This window comes from Barbus barbus (genome assembly GCF_936440315.1).
Source record: "Barbus barbus genome assembly, chromosome: 7".
Taxonomy (NCBI): domain Eukaryota; kingdom Metazoa; phylum Chordata; class Actinopteri; order Cypriniformes; family Cyprinidae; genus Barbus; species Barbus barbus.
In genome coordinates, this window is record NC_136735.1 from 38,525,269 (window position 1) to 38,552,982 (window position 27,714).

The 27,714-nt window shown below is 35.3% G+C and overlaps 1 protein-coding gene across 1 annotated transcript; it reads right to left on the reverse strand.

The window, feature by feature from the left end:
* LOC306872155 (DCN1-like protein 2) lies at window positions 1–27,681 on the reverse strand. Its single transcript, XM_079420587.1, has 7 exons — window positions 27,658–27,681; window positions 24,545–24,761; window positions 23,819–23,987; window positions 22,373–22,503; window positions 21,064–21,146; window positions 20,677–20,773; window positions 1–192 (listed from the first exon to the last, which is right to left on the reverse strand). The coding sequence occupies exons 1-7, from the start codon at window positions 27,658–27,660 to the stop codon at window positions 113–115; spliced, it is 780 nt and encodes a 259-aa protein (XP_079276713.1). The 5' UTR covers window positions 27,661–27,681; the 3' UTR covers window positions 1–112.
* Window positions 27,682–27,714: the final 33 nt, after the last annotated feature.

Here is a 27,714-nt window from a genome sequence, read left to right on the forward strand (position 1 = left end):
TACAAACTCTCTCTGTGTTTAATAATAGATTTATATATATATATATATATATATTTTTTTTTTTATTTAAAAAAGTCAGTGTAGAGTGATTGGGCCTCCTCATTAGCACTCGTTATAGAGTCTTGTGATTTCCCGCCATCACAACCGGCCGAGCGAATTCCACAAAGTCATCGATGAGCACCGGCCATGCACCTGATGACAAAACAAAATCACCATTAAACACTGACATAAAATCACAAATAACCTTTGAATTCATGTTATGAATGACAAAACAACGAGGCATGCTTCTGTATGTTGAATCAGTCTTCCTGAAGGTCATGGGTTTGATTCCCAAGGAATGAATGCAATGTACACAAAACCAGTCAAAAGAAGTCTCTTCTGCTCACCAAGCCTGCATTTATTTGATCCAAAATACAGTAAAAACAGTGAAATATTTTTACTATTTAAATCAGCTGTTTTCTATGTGAATATGTGTTAAACTGTAATGTATTTCTGTGATCTGCAGCTGTATTTTCAGCATCATTACTCCAGTCTTCAGTGTCACATGATCTTCAGAAATCATAATAATATACTGATTTACTGCTCAACAAACATTTATTAGGGCCCAAGCCAGTAAGGCGCAGGGCCCTATTGTTCCCCTAAGGATTATTATTTTTAGGGCCCAAGCCAGTAAGGCGCAGGGCCCTATTGTTCTTCTAAGGATTATTATTTTTTTTTTTTTTTTTTTTTTTTTTTTATTTCAATCATCCGGGCACTTTTGGGGGCCTTAACGTGCCCGAAAACTCTCGAAAATTGGCACGCACATTGGAACCTGCGGCCATTAGGACGCCGCTGAGGCTGGGACCCGGGCGTGGCACAGGGGCTCTACGGCGCCCCCTGGAAAATTGTCAGAAAACTTGATGTATAGCTCACACATACTTGCACGTATTCATATGAAACTCGGTACACATATAGAACTCATTGAGCTGAACAACTTTCACGCAGCATGTCTTAGGCTCCGCCCAACAGGAAGTCGGCTATTCAGGGCTGTTTAAAAAGCGCATGCTCTGGAATTTGATATACTCCTCTGAGGATTTCCATACGATTGCCACCAAACTCGGTGAACATGATCTCAGGACATTGGGGACGCTAAATTGCGAAGATATTTTTGATATGTCGAACGGTTTGCCCGTGGCGAGGCGATGAAGTTATGGCGAAAAATGAGACCCAGGAAATGCCTAATAACGTCCACACACATTGTATGATGTTGATCAAACTTCAGTGATTTGTTCGTTGTATGATGCCGATCGGATAGATGTGACTATTATGACTGAAAGTTATAGCGCCACCAACTGGCTGCAGGAAGTGTGTCGTTTTCAAAATGCTTTGAATTCAGCATCTTATTTTTACTCGATTTGCTTCAAACTTCACCAGAATAATGTCAAAACACGGCCGATGTAAAACTGTGAAGGGAATATTGATATCTAAAATTATGTTGCCATGGCAACGTGTCAAAGTTGAAAATTCGTTTCTGGTGATTTTGAGGCAGATAACATGTTTAGAATGTCATGAAACTCAACACACATATGAGTATTAATGATAGTTAGACACTGGAAAAAGCTCATAAACGGGCGTGGAAGAGGCACTCTATAGCGCCACCTTTTGTCAAAAATGAGGGGGTTAGTTTTAGCTACAGACCCCAAACTCGGTACATAAATTGTTCTAATTAATCCGGACAACTTTCTAATTTACAGTCATTAGCTACGACCAACAGGAAGTCGGCTATATTTATTTTAATGTGGGTTTTTTTTAAAAACGGGCTGTAAACAAATTAATACTCCTCCAAGCAGAAACACGGAAATCACACCAAACATTTTTTATCATGATGCCAAAATACTGAAGATGCTAAATTGCGGACGGATTTAGGATATCTTGAACGATGATTTAATGGCAATTTATTAAAGTTACAGTAAAAAAGATCATTTTTATTTTTTTTTTATCTTTTAAGAGCAGCTTCCAAACACTTCATAAAAAATTACATACACAGAACAATACAGTCTGACGATATGTGATTAATTTCATGAATTTACAATACACTATGCAGAGGAGAAAATTTGAAAACTATCAGAGAGTTAGACTTAGACTGCTTCTGAGTGAGAGATCCCTGTCAGCCTGCAGCTGAGTGAGGGGTGGGGGTGGGGGTGGGGTGTGAGTGACTGTGTGGATTGAGCCAGTGGGTGAGAGAGAGAAAGAGAGAGAGAGGGTCTGTTTTTTAAAATCTTTAAAAAATGCTTATAAATCATTAAAGATTTTGATAACACTTTATAATAAGGTCTCAATTCTTAACATTAGGAAATGCATTAATTAACGTGAACTAACAATGAAAAATATATTTTTTACAGCATGTTAATTCTTCATTGATAGTATGAACTTACAATGAACTAACAATGAACAAAATATTTTTAATATTAGAAAAATAGTCATGTTCAAAAGATAAAACTTTAAAATGTAATAATATATTAACACATTTTGGAATTGATTTTGATCAACATTAAATGGTATATATTTATTAATGATGTTAACTAACAACAGTTAAATAATGTTGTTTTTTAACATTGGTTAATTCACAAATAACATTAAATATTAACAATATATTTTTTACTTTATTCATTTGTGTTAGAAAAAATTATTCATGTTAGTTAATGGAAAAATAAATCATTAAAAAATGCTTATAAATCATTAAAACCTTTGGTAACTATAATAATTTCTCATTTGTTAGCATTAGTAAATGCATTAACTAACATCAACTACCAATGAAAAATATATTTTCACAGAATTTAAAGTTTTATATGTTGTTCTGTGTGTGTGTGTGTTTCACAGAGTTGATGGTTTGGATTAACCCTTTAATTGCCGTATCCCTTAAAATCAAACTGCCAGAGGGTTACTGTGATGCTTGTGCTCGCTGGGCACCGTTTTATCGATGCCACCGGGGTGGCGTATGCTGACGGCTTGGGCCCGTCATCGCTGCTCGCAGCTATATTTTTTTTTTTTTTTTTTTTTTTTTTTTTTTTTTATTTCAATCATCCGGGCACTTTTGGGGGCCTTAACGTGCCCGAAAACTCTCGAAAATTGGCACGCACATTGGAACCTGCGGCCATTAGGACGCCGCTGAGGCTGGGACCCGGGCGTGGCACAGGGGCTCTACGGCGCCCCCTGGAAAATTGTCAGAAAACTTGATGTATAGCTCACACATACTTGCACGTATTCATATGAAACTCGGTACACATATAGAACTCATTGAGCTGAACAACTTTCACGCAGCATGTCTTAGGCTCCGCCCAACAGGAAGTCGGCTATTCAGGGCTGTTTAAAAAGCGCATGCTCTGGAATTTGATATACTCCTCTGAGGATTTCCATACGATTGCCACCAAACTCGGTGAACATGATCTCAGGACATTGGGGACGCTAAATTGCGAAGATATTTTTGATATGTCGAACGGTTTGCCCGTGGCGAGGCGATGAAGTTATGGCGAAAAATGAGACCCAGGAAATGCCTAATAACGTCCACATACATTGTATGATGTAGATCAAACTTCAGTGATTTGTTCTTTGTATGATGCCGATCGGATAGATGTGACTATTATGACTGAAAGTTATAGCGCCACCAACTGGCTGCAGGAAGTGTGTCGTTTTCAAAATGCTTTGAATTCAGCATCTTATTTTTACTCGATTTGCTTCAAACTTCACCAGAATAATGTCAAAACACGGCCGATGTAAAACTGTGAAGGGAAGATTGATATCTAAAATTATGTTGCCATGGCAATGTGTCAAAGTTGAAAATTCGTTTCTGGTGATTTTGAGGCAGATAACATGTTTAGAATGTCATGAAACTCAACACACATATGAGTATTAATGATAGTTAGACACTGGAAAAAGCTCATATACGGGCGTGGAAGAGGCACTCTATAGCGCCACCTTTTGTCAAAAATGAGGGGGTTAGTTTTAGCTACAGACCCCAAACTCGGTACATAAATTGTTCTAATTAATCCGGACAACTTTCTAATTTACAGTCATTAGCTACGACCAACAGGAAGTCGGCTATATTTATTTTAATGTGGGTTTTTTTTAAAAACGGGCTGTAAACAAATTAATACTCCTCCAAGCAGAAACACGGAAATCACACCAAACATTTTTTATCATGATGCCAAAATACTGAAGATGCTAAATTGCGGACGGATTTAGGATATCTTGAACGATGATTTAATGGCAATTTATTAAAGTTACAGTAAAAAAGATCATTTCTTTTTTTTTTTTATCTTTTAAGAGCAGCTTCCAAACACTTCATAAAAAATTACATACACAGAACAATACAGTCTGAGGATATGTGATTAATTTTATGAATTTACAATACACTATGCAGAGGAGAAAATTTGAAAACTATCAGAGAGTTAGACTTAGACTGCTTCTGAGTGAGAGATCCCTGTCAGCCTGCAGCTGAGTGAGGGGTGGGGGTGGGGTGGGGTGTGAGTGACTGTGTGAGTGACTGTGTGGATTTAGGCAGTGGGTGAGAGAGAGAAAGAGAGAGAGAGGGTCTGTTTTTTTAAATCTTTAAAAAATGCTTATAAATCATTAAAGATTTTGATAACACTTTATAATAAGGTCTCAATTCTTAACATTAGGAAATGCATTAATTAACGTGAACTAACAATGAAAAATATATTTTTACAGCATGTTAATTCTTCCATGATAGTATGAACTAACAAAGAACAATTTTTTTAAAGCATTTATTAATCTTTTTAATGTTAGAAAATTAGTCATGTTCAAAAGATAAACTTTAAAATGTAATAATATATAAACACATTTTGGAATTAATATTGATCAACATTAAATGGTATATAATTATTAATGATTATATATATATATATATATATAATGATAGCTACAGACACCAAACTCGGTACATAAATTGTTCTTATTAATCCGGACAACTTTCTAATTTACAGTCATTAGCTACGACCAACAGGAAATCGGCTATTTTTTTTTTTTATGTGTTTTTTTTTTTTTTAAACGGGCTGTAAACAAATTCATACTCCTTCAAGCAGAAACCAAAAATTCACACCAAACATTTTTTCACATGCTTCCAAGATACTGAAGATGCTACATTGCGGACTGATTTAGGATATCTTGAACGGTGATTTAATGGCAATTTATTAAAGTTACAGTAAAAAAGAACACTTTTTTTTTTTATCTTTAAAGAGCAGCTTCCAAACACTTCATAAAAAATTACATACACAGAACAAGACAGTCTGAGATATGTGATTAATTTCATGAATTTACAATACACTATGGAGAGCAGAAAATTAAAACTATCAGAGTTCTCCTGTCTCTGTGCTTCTAATGTGTGCGGTGGGTGACTGGGTGGGTGACTGACTGTGTGAGTTCAGTGAGTGTGGAGGGGGAGAGAGAGAGAGAGAGAGAGAGAGAGAGGGTCTGTTTAAACTTCTCAATAAAATCCTTAAAAAATGCTTATAAAGCATTAAAGGTTTTGATAACACTTTATAATTAAGTCTCTTTTGTTAACAGTAGGGAATGCATTAATTAACATGAACTAACAATGAAAAATATATTTTTTACAGCATGTTAATTCTTCATTGATAGTATGAACTTACAATGAACAAAATATTTTTAATATTAGAAAAATAGTCATGTTCAAAAGATAAAACTTTAAAATGTAATAATATATTAACACATTTTGGAATTGATTTTGATAAACATTAAATGGTATATATTTATTAATGATGTAAATTAACAACAGTTAAATAATGTTGTTTTTAACATTGGTTAATTCACAAATAACATTAAATATTAACAATATATGTTTTACTTTATTCATTTGTGTTAGAATAAATTATTCATGTTAGTTAATGGAAAAATAAATCATTAAAAAATGCTTATAAATCATTAAAACCTTTGGTAACTATAATAATTTCTCATTTGTTAGCATTAGTAAATGCATTAACTAACATCAACTACCAATGAAAAATATATTTTCACAGAATTTAAAGTTTTATATGTTGTTCTGTGTGTGTGTGTTTCACAGAGTTGATGGTTTGGAATAACCCTTTAATTGCCGTATCCCTTAAAACCAAACTGCCAGAGGGTTACTGTGATGCTTGTGCTCGCTGGGCACCGTTTTATCGATGCCACCGGGATGGCGTATGCTGACGGCTTGGGCCCGTCATCGCTGCTCGCAGCTATATTTTTAGGGCCCAAGCCAGTAAGGCGCAGGGCCCTATTGTTCCCCTAAGGATTATTATTTTTTTTTTTTTTTTTTTTTTTTTTTTTTTTTTTTTTTTTTATTATTTTTTATTTCGACTATCCGGGTACTTTTGGGGGCCTTAACGTGCCCGAAAACTCTTGAAAATTGGCACACACATTGGAACCTGCGGCCATTAGGACGCCGCTGAGGCTGGGACCCGGGCGTGGCACAGGGGCTCTACGGCGCCCCCTGCAAAATTGTCAGAAAGCTTGATGTATAGCTCACACATACTTGCACGTATTCATATGAAACTCGGTACACATATAGAACTCATTGAGCCGAACAACTTCCGTGCAGCATGTCTTAGGCTCCGCCCAACAGGAAGTCGGCTATTCAGGGCTGTTTAAAAAGCGCATGCTCTGGAATTTGATATACTCCTCTGAGGATTTCCATACGATTGCCACCAAACTCGGTGAACATGATCTCAAGACATTGGGGACGCTAAATTGCGAAGATATTTTTGATATGTCGAACGGTTTGCCCGTGGCGAGGCGATGAAGTTATGGCGAAAAATGAGACCCAGGAAATGCCTAATAACGTCCACATACATTGTATGATGTAGATCAAACTTCAGAGATTTGTTCGTTGTATGATGCCGATCGGATAGATGTGACTATTATGACTGAAAGTTATAGCGCCACCAACTGGCTGCAGGAAGTGTGTCGTTTTCAAAATGCTTTGAATTCAGCATCTTATTTTTACTCGATTTGCTTCAAACTTCACCAGAATAATGTCAAAACACGGCCGATGTAAAACTGTGAAGGGAATATTGATATCTAAAATTGTGTTGCCATGGCAACGTGTCAAAGTTGAAAATTCGTTTCTGGTGATTTTGAGGCAGATAACATGTTTAGAATGTCATGAAACTCAACACACATATCCATTTTAATGATAGTTAGAAACTGGAAAAAGCTCATAAACGGGCGTGGAAGAGGCACTCTATAGCGCCACCTTTTGTCAAAAATGGGGGGGTTAGTTTTAGCTACAGACACCAAACTCGGTACATAAATTGTTCTTATTAATCCGGACAACTTTCTAATTTACAGTCATTAGCTACGACCAACAGGAAGTCGGCTATATTTATTTTAATGTGGGTTTTTTTTTTAAACGGGCTGTAAACAAATTCATACTCCTCCAAACAGAAACACGGAAATCACACCAAACATTTTTTCTCATGATGCCAAAATACTGATGATGCTAAATTGCGGACGGATTTAGGATATCTTGAACGATGATTTAATGGAAATTTATTAAAGTTACAGTAAACAAGAAAAAACATTTTTTTTTTTATCTTTTAAGAGCAGCTTCCAAACACTTCATAAAAAATTACATACACAGAACAATACAGTCTGAGGTTATGGGATTAATTTCATGAATTTACAATACACTATGCGGAGGAGAAAATTTAAAAACTATCAGAGCTGCTTTTGAGTGAGAGCTCCCTGCCAGCCTGCCTCTGAGTGAGAGCTCCCTGTCACTGCTGCTGAGTGAGGGGTGGGGTGGGCTGTGAGTGACTGTGTGAGTGACTGTGTGGATTGAGTGTGGATTGAGGCAGTGGGTGAGAGAGAGAAAGAGAGAGAGGGTCTGTTTTTTAAAATCTTAAAAAAATGCTTATAAATCATTAAAGATTTTGATAACACTTTATAATAAGGTCTCATTTCTTAACATTAGGAAATGCATTAATTAACGTGAACTAACAATGAAAAATATATTTTTACAGCATGTTAATTCTTCCATGATAGTATGAAATAACAAAGAGCAATTTTTTTTAAAGCATTTATTAATCTTTTTAATGTTAGAAAAATAGTCATGTTCAAAAGATAAACTTTAAAATTTAATAATATATTAACACATTTTGGAATTAATATTGATCAACATTAAATGGTATATAATTATTAATTTGTATATATATATATATATATATATATATATATATATGATAGCTACAGACACCAAACTCGGTATATAAATTGTTCTTATTAATCCGGACAACTTTCTAATTTACAGTCATTAGCTACGACCAACAGGAAGTCGGCTATATTTATTTTAATGTGTGTTTTTTTTTTTTAAACGGGCTGTAAACAAATTCATACTCCTCCAATCAGAAACACGGAAATCACACCAAACATTTTTTGTCATGATGCCAAAATACTGATGATGCTAAATTGCGGACGGATTTAGGATATCTTGAACGATGATTTAATGGAAATTTATTAAAGTTACAGTAAAAAAGAACACTTTTTTTTTTTTTTATCTTTTAAGAGCAGCTTCCAAACACTTCATAAAAAATTACATACACAGAACAAGACAGTCTGAGGATATGTGATTATTTCATGAATTTACAATACACTATGGCGAAAAGAAAATTTTCAAACTTATCAGAGTTCTCCTGTCTCTGTGCTTCTAATGTGTGCGGTAGGTGACTGGGTGGGTGACTGACTGTGTGAGTTTAGTGAGTGTGGAGGGGGAGAGAGAGAGAAAGAGAGAGAGAGAGAGGGTCTGTTTAAACTTCTCAATAAAATCCTTAAAAAATGCTTATAAAGCATTAAAGGTTTTGATAACACTTTATAATAAGGTCTCATTTCTTAACATTAGGAAATGCATTAATTAACGTGAACTAACAATGAAAAATATATTTTTACAGCATGTTAATTCTTCCAGGATAGTATGAACTAACAAAGAACAATTTTTTTTTAAAGCATTTATTAATCTTTTTAATGTTAGAAAAATAGTCATGTTCAAAAGATAAACTTTAAAATTTAATAATATATTAACACATTTTGGAATTAATATTGAACAACATTAAATGGTATATAATTATTAATGTTTATATATATATATATATATAATGATAGCTACAGACACCAAACTCGGTACATAAATTGTTCTTATTAATCCGGACAACTTTCTAATTTACAGTCATTAGCTACGACCAACAGGAAGTCGGCTATATTTATTTTAATGTGGGTTTTTTTTAAACAGGCTGTAAACAAATTCATACTCCTTCAAGCAGAAACACAGAAATCACACCAAACATTTTTTCTCATGATGCCAAAATACTGAAGATGCTAAATTGTGGACGGATTTAGGATATCTTGAACGATGATTTAATGGCAATTTATTAAAGTTACAGAAAAAAGAGAACTTTTTTTTTTTATCTTTTAAGAGCAGCTTCCAAACACTTCATAAAAAATTACATACACAGAACAATACAGTCTGAGGATATGTGATTAATTTCATGAATTTACAATACACTATGGAGAGGAGAAAATTTAAAAACTATCAGAGATCTCCTGTCACTGCTTCTAATGTGTGCGGTGGGTGACTGGGTGGGTGACTGACTGTGTGAGTTCAGTGAGTGTGGAGGGGGAGAGAGAGAGAGAGAGAGAGAGAGAGAGAGAGAGAGAGAGAGAGGGTCTGTTTAAACTTCTCAATAAAATCCTTAAAAAATGCTTATAAAGCATTAAAGGTTTTGATAACACTTTATAATTAAGTCTCATTTGTTAACAGTAGGGAATGCATTAATTAACATGAACTAACAATGAAAAATATATATTTTACAGCATGTTAATTCTTCATTGATAGTATGAACTTACAACGAACTAACAATGAACAAAATATTTTTAATATTAGAAAAATAGTCATGTTCAAAAGATAAAACTTTAAAATGTAATAATATATTAACACATTTTGGAATTGATTTTGATCAACATTAAATGGTATATATTTATTAATGATGTAAATTAACAACAGTTAAATAATGTTGTTTTTTAACATTGGTTAATTCACAAATAACATTAAATATTAACAATATATTTTTTACTTTATTCATTTGTGTTAGAAAAAAATATTCATGTTAGTTAATGGAAAAATAAATCATTAAAACCTTTGGTTACTATAATAATTTCTCATTTGTTAGCATTAGTAAATGCATTAACTAACATCAACTACCAATGAAAAATATATTTTCACAGAATTTAAAGTTTTATATGTTGTTCTGTGTGTGTGTGTTTCACAGAGTTGATGGTTTGGATTAACCCTTTAATTGCCGTATCCCTTAAAACCAAACTGCCAGAGGGTTACTGTAATGCTTGTGCTCGCTGGGCACCGTTTTATCGATGCCACCGGGGTGGCGTATGCTGACGGCTTGGGCCCGTCATCGCTGCTCGCAGCTATATTTTTTTTTTTTTTTATTATTTTTTATTTCGACTATCCGGGTACTTTTGGGGGCCTTAACGTGCCCGAAAACTCTTGAAAATTGGCACACACATTGGAACCTGCGGCCATTAGGACGCCGCTGAGGCTGGGACCCGGGCGTGGCACAGAGGCTCTACGGCGCCCCCTGCAAAATTGTCAGAAAGCTTGATGTATAGCTCACACATACTTGCACGTATTCATATGAAACTCGGTACACATATAGAACTCATTGAGCTGAACAACTTTCACGCTGCATGTTTTAGGCTCCGCCCAACAGGAAGTCGGCTATTCAGGGCTGTTTAAAAAGCGCATGCTCTGGAATTTGATATACTCCTCTGAGGATTTCCATATGATTGCCACCAAACTCGGTGAACATGATCTCAAGACATTGGGGACGCTAAATTGCGAAGATATTTTTGATATGTCGAACGGTTTGCCCGTGGCGAGGCGATGAAGTTATGGCGAAAAATGAGACACAGGAAATGCCTAATAACGTCCACATACATTGTATGATGTAGATCAAACTTCATTGATTTGTTCGTTGTGTGATGCCGATCGGATAGATGTGACTATTATGACTGAAAGTTATAGCGCCACCAACTGGCTGCAGGAAGTGTGTCGTTTTCAAAATGCTTTGAATTCAGCATCTTATTTTTACTCGATTTGCTTCAAACTTCACCAGAATAATGTCAAAACACGGCCGATGTAAAACTGTGAAGGGAATATTGATATCTAAAATTATGTTACCATGGCAACGTGTCAAAGTTGAAAATTCGTTTCTGGTGATTTTGAGGCAGATAACATGTTTAGAATGTCATGAAACTCAACACACATATCAGTATTAATGATAGTTAGACACTGGAAAAAGCTCATAAACGGGCGTGGAAGAGGCACTCTATAGCGCCACCTTTTGTCAAAAATGGGGGGGTTAGTTTTAGCTACAGACACCAAACTCGGTACATAAATTGTTCTTATTAATCCGGACAACTTTCTAATTTACAGTCATTAGCTACGACCAACAGGAAGTCGGCTATATTTATTTTAATGTGGGTTTTTTTTAAAAACGGGCTGTAAACAAATTCATACTCCTCCAAGCAAAAACACGGAAATAACACCAAACATTTTTTCTCATGATGCCAAAATACTGAAGATGCTAAATTGCGGACGGATTTAGGATATCTTGAACGATGATTTAATGGCAATTTATTAAAGTTACAGTAAAAAAGAGATTTTTCTTTTTTTTTTTTCTTTTAAGAGCAGCTTCCAAACACTTCATAAAAAATTACATACACAGAACAATACAGTCTGAGGATATGTGATTAATTTCATGAATTTACAATACACTATGCGGAGCAGAAAATTAAAAAACTATCAGAGCTGCTTCTGAGTGAGAGCTCCCTGTCACTGCTACTGAGTGAGGGGTGGGGGTGGGGTGTGGTGTGAGTGACTGTGTGAGTGACTGTGTGGATTGAGCCAGTGGGTGAGAGAGAGAAAGAGAGAGAGAGGGTCTGTTTTTTAAAATCTTTAAAAAATGCTTATAAATCATTAAAGATTTTGATAACACTTTATAATAAGGTCTCAATTCTTAACATTAGGAAATGCATTAACATGAACTAACAATGAAAAATATATTTTTACAGCATGTTAATTCTTCCATGATAGTATGAACTAACAAAGAACAATTTTTTTTAAAGCATTTATTAATCTTTTTAATGTTAGAAAAATAGTCATGTTCAAAAGATAAACTTTAAAATTTAATAATATATTAACACATTTTGGAATTAATTTTGATCAACATTAAATGGTATATAATTATTGATGTTTATATATATATAATGATAGCTACAGACACCAAACTCGGTACATAAATTGTTCTTATTAATCCGGACAACTTTCTAATTTACAGTCATTAGCTACAACCAACAGGAAGTCGGCTATATTTATTTTAATGTGGGTTTTGTTTTTAAAACGGGCTGTAAACAAATTCATACTCCTCCAAACAGAAACACAGAAATCACACCAAACATTTTTTCTCATGATGCCAAAATACTGAAGATGCTAAATTGCGGACGGATTTAGGATATCTTGAACGATGATTTAATGGCAATTTATTAAAGTTACAGAAAAGAGAAAACTTTTTTTTTTATCTTTTAAGAGCAGCTTCCAAACACTTCATAAAAAATTACATACACAGAACAAGACAGTCTGAGGATATGTGATTAATTTCATGAATTTACAATACACTATGCGGAGGAGAAAAATTTAAAACTTAGAGATCTCCTGTCTCTGTGCTTCTAATGTATGCGGTGGGTGACTGGGTGGGTGACTGACTGTGAGTTCAGTGAGTGTGGAGGGGGGGAGAGAGAGAGAGAGAGAGAGGGTCTGTTTAAACTTCTCAATAAAATCCTTAAAAAATGCTTATAAAGCATTAAAGGTTTTGATAACACTTTATAATTAAGTCTCATTTGTTAACAGTAGGGAATGCATTAATTAACATGAACTAACAATGAAAAATATATTTTTTACAGCATGTTAATTCTTCATTGATAGTATGAACTTACAACGAGCTAACAATGAACAAAATATTTTTAATATTAGAAAAATAGTCATGTTCAAAAGATAAAACTTTAAAATGTAATAATATATTAACACATTTTGGAATTGATTTTGATCAACATTAAATGGTATATATTTATTAATGATGTAAATTAACAACAGTTAAATAATGTTGTTTTTTAACATTGGTTAATTCACAAATAACATTAAATATTAACAATATATTTTTTACTTTATTCATTTGTGTTAGAAAAAATTATTCATGTTAGTTAATGGAAAAATAAATCATTAAAAAATGCTTATAAATCATTAAAACCTTTGGTAACTATAATAATTTCTCATTTGTTAGCATTAGTAAATGCATTAACTAACATCAACTACCAATGAAAAATATATTTTCACAGAATTTAAAGTTTTATATGTTGTTCTGTGTGTGTGTGTTTCACAGAGTTGATGGTTTGGATTAACCCTTTAATTGCCGTATCCCTTAAAACCAAACTGCCAGAGGGTTACTGTGATGCTTGTGCTCGCTGGGCACCGTTTTATCGATGCCACCGGGGTGGCGTATGCTGACGGCTTGGGCCCGTCATCGCTGCTCGCAGCTATATTTAGGGCCCAAGCCAGTAAGGCGCAGGGCCCTATTGTTCTTCTAAGGATTATTATTATTTTTTTTTTTTTTTTTTTTTTTTTTTTTTTTTTTTTTTTTTTATTTCAATCATCCGGGCACTTTTGGGGGCCTTAACGTGCCCGAAAACTCTCGAAAATTGGCACGCACGTTGGAACCTGCGGCCATTAGGACGCCGCTGAGGCTGGGACCCGGGCGTGGCACAGGGGCTCTACGGCGCCCCCTGGAAAATTGTCAGAAAGCTTGATGTATAGCTCACACATACTTGCACGTATTCATATGAAACTCGGTACACATATAGAACTCATTGAGCCGAACAACTTTCGCGCAGCATGTCATAGGCTCCGCCCAACAGGAAGTCGGCTATTCAGGGCTGTTTAAAAAGCGCATGCTCTGGAATTTGATATACTCCTCTGAGGATTTCCATACGATTGCCACCAAACTCGGTGAACATGATCTCAAGACATTGGGGACGCTAAATTGCGAAGATATTTTTGATATGTCGAACGGTTTGCCCGTGGCGAGGCGATGAAGTTATGGCGAAAAATGAGACCCAGGAAATGCCTAATAACGTCCACATACATTGTATGATGTTGATCAAACTCCAGTGGTTTGTTCGTTGTATGATGCCGATCGGATAGATGTGACTATTATGACTGAAAGTTATAGCGCCACCAACTGGCTGCAGGAAGTGTGTCGTTTTCAAAATTATTTGAATTCAGCATCTTATTTTTACTCGATTTGCTTCAAACTTCACCAGAATAATGTCAAAACACGGCCGATGTAAAACTGTGAAGGGAATATTGATATCTAAAATTATGTTGCCATGGCAACGTGTCAAAGTTGAAAATTCGTTTCTGGTGATTTTGAGGCAGATAACATGTTTAGAATGTCATGAAACTCAACACACATATCCATTTTAATGATAGTTAGACACTGGAAAAACCTCATAAACGGGCGTGGAAGAGGCACTCTATAGCGCCACCTTTTGTCAAAAATGGGGGGGTTAGTTTTAGCTACAGACACCAAACTCGGTACATAAATTGTTCTTATTAATCCGGACAACTTTCTAATTTACAGTCATTAGCTACGACCAACAGGACGTCGGCTATATTTATTTTAATGTGGGTTTTTTTTTAAAACGGGCTGTAAACAAATTCATACTCCTCAAAGCAGAAACACGTAAATCACACCAAACATTTTTTCTCATGATGCCAAAATACTGAAGATGCTAAATTGCGGACGGATTTAGGATATCTTGAACGATGATTTAATGGCAATTTATTAAAGTTACAGTAAAAAAGAGATTTTTTTTTTTTTTTTATCTTTTAAGAGCAGCTTCCAAACACTTCATAAAAAATTACATACACAGAACAATACAGTCTGAGGATATGTGATTAATTTCATGAATTTACAATACACTATGCAGAGGAGAAAATTTAAAAACTATCAGACAGTTGTTACAATGCTTCTATGAGTGAGAGTTCCCTGTCAGCCTGCAGCTGAGTGAGGGGGTGGGGGTGGGGTGTGAGTGACTGTGTGAGTGACTGTGTGGATTGAGGAGCTGGGTGAGAGAGAGAAAGAGAGAGAGGGTCTGTTTTTTTTAAATCTTTAAAAAATGCTTATAAAGCATTAAAGGTTTTCATAACACTTTATAATTAAGTCTCAATTGTTAACAGTAGGGAATGCATTAATTAACATGAACTAACAATGAAAAATATAATTTTTTACAGCATGTTAATTCTTCATTGATAGTATGAACTTACAATGAACTAACAATGAACAAAATATTTTTAATGTTAGAAAAATAGTCATGTTCAAAAGAGAAACTTTAAAATTTAATAATATATTAACACATTTTGGAATTAATATTGATCAACATTAAATGGAATATAATTATTAATGATTATATATATATAATGATAGCTACAGACACCAAACTTGGTACATAAATTGTTCACATTAAGCCGGACAACTTTCTAATTTACAGACATTAGCTACGACCAACAGGAAGTCGGCTTTTTTTTTTTTATGTGTTTTTTTTTTTCAAAACGGGCTGTAAACAAATTCATACACCTCCAAGCAGAAACCACAAATTCACACCAAACACAGAACAAGACAGTCTGAGGATATGTGATTAATTCCATGAATTTACAGTACACTATGGCGAGAAGAAAATTTTAAAACTTATCAGAGATATCCTGTCACTGTGCTTCTAATGTGTGCGGTAGGTGACTGGGTGAGTGACTGACTGTGTGAGTTCAGTGAGTGTGGAGGGGGAGAGAGAGAGAGAGAGAGAGAGAAAGAGAGAGAGAGAGAGAGAGAGTCTGTTTAAACTTCTCAATAAAATCCTTAAAAAATGCTTAAAGCATTAAAGGTTTTGATAACACTTTATAATTGAGTCTCATTTGTTAACAGTAGGGAATGCATTAATTAACATGAACTAACAATGAAAAATATATTTTTTAAAGCATGTTAATTCTTCATTGATAGTATGAACTTACAATGAGCTAACAATGAACATAATATTTTTAATATTAGAAAAATAGTCATGTTCAAAAGATAAAACTTTAAAATTTAATATATTAACACATTTTGGAATTGATTTTAAACATTAAAACATTGATTTCAACATTAAATGGTATATATTTATTAATGATGTAAATTAACAACAGTTAAATAATGTTGTTTTTTAACATTGGTTAATTCACAAATAACATTAAATATTAACAATATATTTTTTACTTTATTCATTTGTGTTAGAAAAAATTATTCATTTTAGTTAATGGAAAAATAAATCATTAAAAAATGCTTATAAATCATTAAAACCTTTGGTAACTATAATAATTTCTCATTTGTTAGCATTAGTAAATGCATTAACTAACATCAACTACCAATGAAAAATATATTTTCATAGAATTTAAAGTTTTATATGTTGTTCTGTGTGTGTGTGTTTCACAGAGTTGATGGTTTGGATTAACCCTTTAATTGCCGTATCCCTTAAAACCAAACTGCCAGAGGGTTACTGTGATGCTTGTGCTCGCTGGGCACCGTTTTATCGATGCCACCGGGGTGGCGTATGCTGACGGCTTGGGCCCGTCATCGCTGCTCGCAGCTATATTTTTTTTTTTTTTTTTTTTTTTTTTTTATTATTTTTTATTTCGACTATCCGGGTACTTTTGGGGGCCTTAACGTGCCCGAAAACTCTTGAAAATTGGCACACACATTGGAACCTGCGGCCATTAGGACGCCGCTGAGGCTGGGACCCGGGCGTGGCACAGGGGCTCTACGGCGCCCCCTGCAAAATTGTCAGAAAGCTTGATGTATAGCTCACACATACTTGCACGTATTCATATGAAACTCGGTACACATATAGAACTCATTGAGCTGAACAACTTTCACGCTGCATGTTTTAGGCTCCGCCCAACAGGAAGTCGGCTATTCAGGGCTGTTTAAAAAGCGCATGCTCTGGAATTTGATATACTCCTCTGAGGATTTCCATACGATTGCCACCAAACTCGGTGAACATGATCTCAAGACATTGGGGACGCTAAATTGCGAAGATATTTTTGATATGTCGAACGGTTTGCCCGTGGCGAGGCGATGAAGTTATGGCGAAAAATGAGACACAGGAAATGCCTAATAACGTCCACATACATTGTATGATGTAGATCAAACTTCATTGATTTGTTCGTTGTGTGATGCCGATCGGATAGATGTGACTATTATGACTGAAAGTTATAGCGCCACCAACTGGCTGCAGGAAGTGTGTCGTTTTCAAAATGCTTTGAATTCAGCATCTTCTTTTTACTCGATTTGCTTCAAACTTCACCAGAATAATGTCAAAACACGGCCGATGTAAAACTGTGAAGGGAATATTGATATCTAAAATTATGTTACCATGGCAACGTGTCAAAGTTGAAAATTCGTTTCTGGTGATTTTGAGGCAGATAACATGTTTAGAATGTCATGAAACTCAACACACATATCAGTATTAATGATAGTTAGACACTGGAAAAAGCTCATAAACGGGCGTGGAAGAGGCACTCTATAGCGCCACCTTTTGTCAAAAATGGGGGGGTTAGTTTTAGCTACAGACACCAAACTCAGTACATAAATTGTTCTTATTAATCCGGACAACTTTCTAATTTACAGTCATTAGCTACGACCAACAGGAAGTCGGCTATATTTATTTTAATGTGGGTTTTTTTAAAAAACGGGCTGTAAACAAATTAATACTCCTCCAAGCAAAAACACGGAAATCACACCAAACATTTTTTATCATGATGCCAAAATACTGAAGATGCTAAATTGCGGACGGATTTAGGATATCTTGAACGATGATTTAATGGCAATTTATTAAAGTTACAGTAAAAAAGATAATTTTTTTTTTTTTTATCTTATAAGAGCAGCTTCCAAACACTTCATAAAAAATTACATACACAGAACAATACAGTCTGAGGATATGTGATTAATTTCATGAATTTACAATACACTATGCTTAGGAGAAAATTTAAAAACTATCAGAGAGTTGATATAATGCTTCTGAGTGAAAGGTCCTGTCAGCCTGCAGCTGAGTGAGGGGTGGGGGTGGGGTGGGCTGTGAGTGACTGTGTGAGTGACTGTGTGGATTTAGGCAGTGGGTGAGAGAGAGAAAGAGAGAGAGAGGGTCTGTTTTTTAAAATCTTTAAAAAATGCTTATAAATCATTAAAGATTTTGATAACACTTTATAATAAGGTCTCAATTCTTAACATTAGGAAATGCATTAATTAACGTGAACTAACAATGAAAAATATATTTTTACAGCATGTTAATTCTTCCATGATAGTATGAACTAACAAAGAACAATTTTTTTTAAAGCATTTATTAATCTTTTTAATGTTAGAAAAATAATCATGTTCAAAAGATTAACTTTAAAATGTAATAATATATAAACACATTTTGGAATTAATATTGATCAACATTAAATGGTATATAATTATTAATGATTATATATATAATGATAGCTACAGACACCAAACTCGGTACATAAATTGTTCTTATTAATCCGGACAACTTTCTAATTTACAGTCATTAGCTACGACCAACAGGAAATCGGCTATTTTTTTTTTTATGTGTTTTTTTTTTTTTTAAACGGGCTGTAAACAAATTCATACTCCTCCAAGCAGAAACCAAAAATTCACACCAAACATTTTTTCACATGATTCCAAGATACTGAAGATGCTACATTGCGGACTGATTTAGGATATCTTGAACGGTGATTTAATGGCTATTTATTAAAGTTACAGTAAAAAAGAACACTTTTTTTTTTTTTTTTTCTTTTAAGAGCAGCTTCCAAACACTTCATAAAAAATTACATACACAGAACAAGACAGTCTGAGGATATGTGATTAATTCATGAATTTACAATACACTATGGCGAAAGGAACATTTTAAAACTTATCAGAGTTCTCCTGTCACTGTGCTTCTAATGTGTGCGGTGGGTGACTGACTGTGTGAGTTCAGTGAGTGTGGAGGGAGAGAGAGAGAGAGAGAGGGTCTGTTTAAACTTCTCAATAAAATCCTTAAAAAATGCTTATAAAGCATTAAAGGTTTTGATAACACTTTATAATTAAGTCTCATTTGTTAACAGTAGGGAATGCATTAATTAACATGAACGAACAATGAAAAATGTATTTTTTACAGCATGTTAATTCTTCATTGATAGTATGAACTTACAATGAACTAACAATGAACAAAATATTTTTAATATTAGAAAAATAGTCATGTTCAAAAGATAAAACTTTAAAATTTTATAATATATTAACACATTTTGGAATTAATTTTGATCAACATTAAATGGAATATAATTATTAATGATGTAAATTAACAACAGTTAAATAATTTTGTTTTTTAACATTGGTTAATTCACAAATAACATTAAATATTAACAATATATTTTTTACTTTATTCATTTGTGTTAGTAAATTATTCATGTTAGTTAATGGAAAAATAAATAATTAAAAAATGCTTATAAATCATTAAAACCTTTGGTAACTATAATAATTTCTCATTTGTTAGCATTAGTAAATGCATTAACTAACATGAACTACCAATGAAAAATATATTTTCACAGAATTTAAAGTTTTATATGTTGCTCTGTGTGTGTGTGTTTCACAGAGTTGATGGTTTGGATTAACCCTTTAATTGCCGTATCCCTTAAAACCAAACTGCCAGAGGGTTACTGTGATGTGCGTGCTCGCTGGGCACCGTTTTATCGATGCCACCGGGGTGGCGTATGCACTGACGGCTTGGGCCCGTCATCGCTGCTTGCAGCTATATTTATTATTATTATTATTACTGTTATGTTGAAAACAGCTGAGTAGAATTTTTTCAGGTTTCTTTGATGAATAAAAAGTTCAGAAAATCTTTATCATCACTTTTGATCAATTTAATGCATCCTTGCTAAAGAAAAGTATTAATTTCTATAACACCCCCCCCCCCCCCCCCCCCCAAATGATACTGACTCCAAGCTTTTGAATGGTGTAGTGTATAATGTTACAAAACCTTTCTATTTCACATAAATGCTGATCTTTGGATCTTTCTATTCATCAACTGTGTTCAACATTGATAATAATCAGAAATGTTTGTTGATCAGTAAATCAGTATATTATTATGATTTCTGAAGATCATGTGACACTGAAGACTGGAGTAATGATGCTGAAAATACAGCTGCAGATCACAGAAATACATTACAGTTTAACACATATTCACATAGAAAACAGCTGTTTTAAATCATAATAATATTTCAGTTTTTACTGCATTTTGGATCAAATAAATGCAGCCTTGGTGAGCAGAACAGAATTCTTTAAAAAACATTAAAAATCTTACTGTTCAAAAACTTGTTTTGGATAAAAGCATCTGTCAAATGCATTAATGTAATGTTTTTGTGAACAATTAATAGTCAATAAAATAGACACTTTTCAGTCTGAAACAGTGAAGTCGATGAATCAGACTCACCCTCCTCGTCGTAGTTGCACATGTCATCTGCGATCATGTTTCCAAAGTCCAGCAGCAGGTTCCACGTGTCTTTAGTGATGGATTGTTTATGATGCTCCTTTACAGAAACAAGACGGATGAGAAGCAGAAGCACCATGTGTTCATCAGAAACCTCATCTTGAACAGGTGTGTTTGAGAGAGCAGAATCACACGCTGCATTCTCAGCATTGCTACAGCTGCATCACATATAAATATATCTAGTATCACCAAAAATAGCACTGGTTTAGTTTAGCATGTCGATCAGATCAGAGATGCAGTGAAGGTGTGTTTTGTGTGTTTCTACACAAGAGTGAGTGTTACAGTGACATGACAAGCTTGTGGTTTATAGTTATTTAATGAGTGCCGTACCAGAAGGAAAGTGTTCCAGAGGTCGAGAAACTTAAAGCGGCCGGTCAGAACGAGATTCCAGTAGGCCACGGCCATCTCCAGATCTGAGACAGAGTGAGACACCGGTGCCGGGATTAGGAAGGTACATTTGAGACTTTTCAAGACCAAGTAAACTAAATTTAGGAATAAACTGAATGGAACACAATGTGTCAATCAATATGGTTGTATTAGCATCTTTTACCAAATGTGACCCTGGACCACAAAACCAGTCATAAGGTTCAATTTTTTTAAACTGAGATCATCTGAATCTGAATAAATAATCTTTCCATTGATGTATGGTTTGTTATGATAGGACAATATTAGAAAATCTGGAATCTGAGGGAGCAAAAAAATCTAAATATTGAGAAAATCTCCTTTAAAGTTGTTCAAATGAAGTTCTTAGCAATGCATATTACTAATCAAAAATGAAGTTTTGATATATTTATGGTAGGAAATTTACTAAATATCTTGATGGAACATGATCTTAATATCCTAATGATTTTTGTCATAAAAGAGAAATGTATAATTTTGATCCATACAATGTATTGTTGTCTATTGCTACAGATATACCTGTGTTACTCATGACTGCTTTTGTGCTGCAGCTTGTCTTGTTTTGCAAATGTCTAAAGATTCTTAAATCAAGATGCATTTACTAGAAAAACACAGTGACAGAAGATAAATCTAAAAATAGATCAAATAAAAGAACAAATATCTGCCAGCGGGCTCAGAAAAATTAACTTAAATCAAAATAAAAAACGTTTTCATTCCCCACTGACAGATATTTGTTAGTTTTAATCATAAACTCATTTTGATCAATTTCATAAACTTCGTACCGAGACACTTTTTTGTAGGTATTGGTGTGTTACATGTGTCTACAAACTTTCATACATGTCTGTGAAACACAGCCCGAGGAGCACGTCGTTTAAATGTTATAGGTGGCGCTATTGAGCCACTTTGCCACACCCACTTCTGAAACCTATATCAGACGTAAATATTCACCAGTTCTGGGGCGTGTGCAAAGTCGCATGAGTTTTCGAGCATGTTTAGGCTCTCAAACATGCGATTAATTTTGAAGAAGAAGAAGAAACTGAGCAATTCCAATAGGATCCTCGCACCATTGGTGCTCGGCCCCTAAATACTGACGAAGATTAAATTAATAAAGTCATGGCAATAAATGTTGCATGCACTGCACCAAAAATCAGGTTCAAACCAAGTAAATAGAGCTGTGTTTGTATGACCACACCGAGCCCTGTGTAGGGAACAGCAGATGTCCACTAGACTAATCGCTCACCTAAACCCTTCTGTCCGGGACTTTTGGCAAAGCTAAACGTGAACTGATAGAAGTCTCTGAACTTCCCAGAATCCTTCAGCTCCTGCTCTAGTCTGGGTAAAAGACTCCTCAGCTTCTCTGGACTGTCACACCTACACACACACACACACACACACACACACACACACTGTATCTGCATGGAAATAATATCATGCTTAAAACAGGCTTCATCATGAGATCTCATTTCTTTTTCTTTCATTGTCTTGTGTAGAGCTGCTTTATAGCTCAAATTGATTAACACTGTTTTGAAACAATATGTACTCTACTGTGCTTTATATATAGTGTCACATGATCTTCAGAAATCTTTTGTAACATTATAAATGACTTTACAGATGCTCTTGATCAATTTAATGCATCACTGATAAATCAAAGCAACGTTCTTACATTACTCAAAATTCTGAATGAAATGTATCATGGTTTCCACAAAAATATTGGGCAGCTCAATTGCATTAGCTTTGCTTTTTTTTATTGTAATTTATATATTAAGCTCAAATGAACTTTGCCCATGAAATAACAGGCAGAGTTAAAATAGACAGATCACAGATTTAATTGATCAATTTATGTTTGATTTATTTGGCTTATTTTAGTGCCAGTACACCCACGCAAATGAATGATTTAGACAAAGACTAATATTTATATACAATAAAATAAAACACAGAATCATTTGTAGAACCAGATGTGAAACCAGTGACTCTAATGGAACGTGACTCTGTGGAAGGTGTTATTCATTTTTATGCCCACTAGATAAACACAAACCGTTTTGAGAAGCTTGGAGTAATGAACCTTTTTCTGATGCAATAGTTTCGAAAGCTTCGCTGGTTCAGAACGCTTCACTTCGCCAGCACTACAAAACTGAGATAATGCACCATACGATAAAAAGTCAAAATTATGAGATAAAAAGCCGTAATTATGAAGTACTAAATCATTATTATGAGACAAAAAGTCTTAATTGTTTTAAAAAACAAAAAGTCATAATTTTTTTTTCAATCTCATAATTTTGATTTATCTCATAATTTCAATTTTTTGTCATTATCGACTTTTTTATTTCAAATAAATGCTGTTCTTTTGAACTTTCTATTCATCTGTGAATCCTGAGAAATAAAATATATCACAGTTTCCACAAAAATATTGTGCAGCACAACTGTTTTCAACATTGATAATAATCAGAAATGTTTGTTGAGCAGTAAATCAGTATATTATTATGATTTCTGAAGATCATGTGACACTGAAGACTGGAGTAATGATGCTGAAAATACAGCTGCAGATCACAGAAATAAATTACAGTTTAACACATTCACATAGAAAACAGCTGCTTTACATTGCAATAATATTTCAGAATTTATACAGTATTTTTGATCAAATAAATGCAGCCTTGCTGAGCAGAAGAGATGTGTTTTGGCGTCTCACCCCAGCTCTGACATGCCGTCCAGGAACTCTTTGCGGCTGAACTCGCACTGCGTCGCCGCTCTGAACTTCCAGGCCACGATCAGAACGCTAACGCTGACCGGATCCAGCACGAGGTCGTCACAGAACTGCTGGATCCCGTCGACGCCAATCTTATTCTCATCGTTTGGATCTGCAGACGCAAGCAGCACAAATGAAGACACACACACTCACACACACACGCACACACACACATGTTGGTTTTTGTGGTTTATGGGGACTCTCCATAGGCGTAATGGTTTTTATACTGAACAAACTGTGTGTGCTATTGCCCTACACCAACCCTACACCTAAACTTAGCCCTCACAGGAGACATGCTGCATTTTTAGATTTTCAAAAAAACACCATTTAGTATGTTTTTTAAGCCTTTTGAATTACGGGGACATAGGCAGTGTCCTCATAAACCACCTTCATATTGTAATACCTCTGTCATACCCATGTCATTATACACATTTGTGTCCTCATAAACCACATAAACATGCACACACACACTCAGTCACACGCACTCTCACACACTCTCTCTCACACACACACACACACACACACACGCACACTCTCACACACTCTCTCACACACACACACACGCTCACACACTCTCTCACACACACACACACACACACACTCACACACACACACACACACGCACACTCTCACACACTCTCTCACACACACACACACACACACACACACCTTTATAGCGGTTGTAGAGCTGATCCAGCTTCTTGCGGTCCACTGCTGTTTTCATGGGGTCTCTGCGGTGGAGCTCAGGGTTCTGGAAGTAGTTCTCGCTGGCCGTCTCTAGTCTCCAGTCATTGTGGGTCAGACAGAACAGGGCGGTTCTCTCTGCGGCCCGCGTGAAGGACGAGAACTGACCAATCTTCTCTTTCTGAGACAACTTCAGTTTATGCTGGAGGAAGAGAAGAGAACAAAACAACAACAGTTTTAGTAACCCGCCTGCCCATTAACCATTAGTTACAGTAAACACGGGCTGCTGTTAACCATTAGTTACAGTAAACACGGGTAGTTAGTCAAGCCTGCCCTGCTGTTAACCATTAGTTACAGTAAACACGGGTTGTTAGTCAAGCCTGCCCTGCTGTTAACCATTAGTTACAGTAAACACGGGTAGTTAGTCAAGCCTGCCCTGCTGTTAACCATTAGTTACAGTAAACACGGGCTGCTGTTAACCATTAGTTACAGTAAACACGGGCTGCTGTTAACCATTAGTTACAGTAAACACGGGTAGTTAGTCAAGCCTGCCCTGCTGTTAACCATTAGTTACAGTAAACACGGGTTGTTAGTCAAGCCTGCCCTGCTGTTAACCATTAGTTACAGTAAACACGGGTAGTTAGTCAAGCCTGCCCTGCTGTTAACCATTAGTTACAGTAAACACGGGCTGCTGTTAACCATTAGTTACAGTAAACACGGGCTGCTGTTAACCATTAGTTACAGTAAACACGGGTAGTTAGTCAAGCCTGCCCTGCTGTTAACCATTAGTTACAGTAAACACGGGTAGTTAGTCAAGCCTGTCATCTGCTGTTAACCATTAGTTACAGTAAACACGGGTAGTTAGTCAAGCCTGTCACCTGCTGTTAACCATTAGTTACAGTAAACAAGGATAGTTAGTCAAGCCTGTCACCTGCTGTTAACCATTAGTTACAGTAAACACGGGTAGTTAGTCAAGCCTGTCACCTGCTGTTAACCATTAGTTACAGTAAACACGGGTAGTTAGTCAAGCCTGTCACCTGCTGTTAACCATTAGTTACAGTAAACACGGGTAGTTAGTCAAGCCTGTAATCTGCTGTTAACCATTAGTTACAGTAAACATGGGTAGTTAGTCAAGCCTGTCACCTGCTGTTAACCATTAGTTACAGTAAACACGGGTAGTTAGTCAAGCCTGTAATCTGCTGTTAACCATTAGTTACAGTAAACACGGGTAGTTAGTCAAGCCTGTCACCTGCTGTTAACCATTAGTTACAGTAAACACGGGTAGTTAGTCAAGCCTGTCACCTGCTGTTAACCATTAGTTACAGTAAACACGGGTAGTTAGTCAAGCCTGTAATCTGCTGTTAACCATTAGTTACAGTAAACACGGGTAGTTAGTCAAGCCTGTCACCTGCTGTTAACCATTAGTTACAGTAAACAAGGATAGTTAGTCAAGCCTGTCACCTGCTGTTAACCATTAGTTACAGTAAACACGGGTAGTTAGTCAAGCCTGTCACCTGCTGTTAACCATTAGTTACAGTAAACACGGGTAGTTAGTCAAGCCTGTCACCTGCTGTTAACCATTAGTTACAGTAAACACGGGTAGTTAGTCAAGCCTGTAATCTGCTGTTAACCATTAGTTACAGTAAACATGGGTAGTTAGTCAAGCCTGTCACCTGCTGTTAACCATTAGTTACAGTAAACACGGGTAGTTAGTCAAGCCTGTAATCTGCTGTTAACCATTAGTTACAGTAAACACGGGTAGTTAGTCAAGCCTGTCACCTGCTGTTAACCATTAGTTACAGTAAACATGGGTAGTTAGTCAAGCCTGTAATCTGCTGTTAACCATTAGTTACAGTAAACATGGGTAGTTAGTCAAGCCTGTCACCTGCTGTTAACCATTAGTTACAGTAAACATGGGTAGTTAGTCAAGCCTGTAATCTGCTGTTAACCATTAGTTACAGTAAACACGGGTAGTTAGTCAAGCCTGTCACCTGCTGTTAACCATTAGTTACAGTAAACATGGGTAGTTAGTCAAGCCTGTAATCTGCTGTTAACCATTAGTTACAGTAAACATGGGTAGTTAGTCAAGCCTGTCACCAGTGTGTGTAATTTCAACACGACACGGCGGTCATCTTCGTATGGAAGCTTGTTTCCATCACAGGATATTTAAAAAAACTAATTACAACTTCTTATCTCACGAATCTGTCTTTTTAATTCAGAGAAAAAAGTCAGAAATGCATAGGAAGTGCAAGGGGAAAAAAACATAATTCTGAGTTTATTTCTTACAATTTTCTCTCAGAACTGTGAGAAAAACATCAGAATTTTGAGATAAAAACTTATATATATACTTTTTATATAACCCATACAAACTTTTACAATAATACCCATTATATTTATGGCAGAATACCAGTTACTACAGTAAAATCATCTGATTAAACTCACATTAGATCTTTAAAAAGTTTCATAATTGATCTTTTTTTGATGACAGTGGTTATCAGTTTACCATAGTAATAATATGTGTAGAAAACTTGTATGTAATGAACTATTATAAAATGCATAAAGCATAATAATAAAGCATGCTGGTACACGAAGAGGCTGATGTGAAGGTTACATCCTACAGTATGTACAGCGGCTGTACCATAGTATTGTGAAGTATATGATAGTATTGTGAAGTATATGATAGTATTGTGAAGTATATGTTGTGAAGTATATGATAGTATTGTGAAGTATATGATAGTATTGTGAAGTATATGATAGTATTGTGAAGTATATGATAGTATTGTGAAGTATATGTTGTGAAGTATATGATAGTATTGTGAAGTATATGATAGTATTGTGAGGTATATGATAGTATTGTGAGGTATATGATAGTATTGTGAAGTATATGACAGTATTGTGAAGTATATGATAGTATTGTGAAGTATATGATCTAGCTGTGAGGTGTTACTAAAGTACAGCTATTGTTTTTCTGAAGGAACCGCTTTGATTAAAACAGCTTCATCTAACCGACGCTCGGAAAACAGCGCGAATATCTGCGGTCATTAACTACCCCGGGGGCATTTCAGATTAACACTACTGCCCCCTGATCGCTCACCTACCATCTTTATAAGCGCTGATTCATCTCCGGCGGATCTCCCTCTGCGCATGCGCGGAAA

Coding starts and splice junctions, on each gene's coding strand:
- LOC306872155 (XM_079420587.1), bottom strand. Junction 22,504..23,818: donor GACGGCATGTCAGAGCTGGG/GTGAGACGCCAA, acceptor GTGTGTGTGTAG/GTGTGACAGTCCAGAGAAGC. Junction 21,147..22,372: donor TCCCGGACAGAAGGGTTTAG/GTGAGCGATTAG, acceptor ACTCTGTCTCAG/ATCTGGAGATGGCCGTGGCC.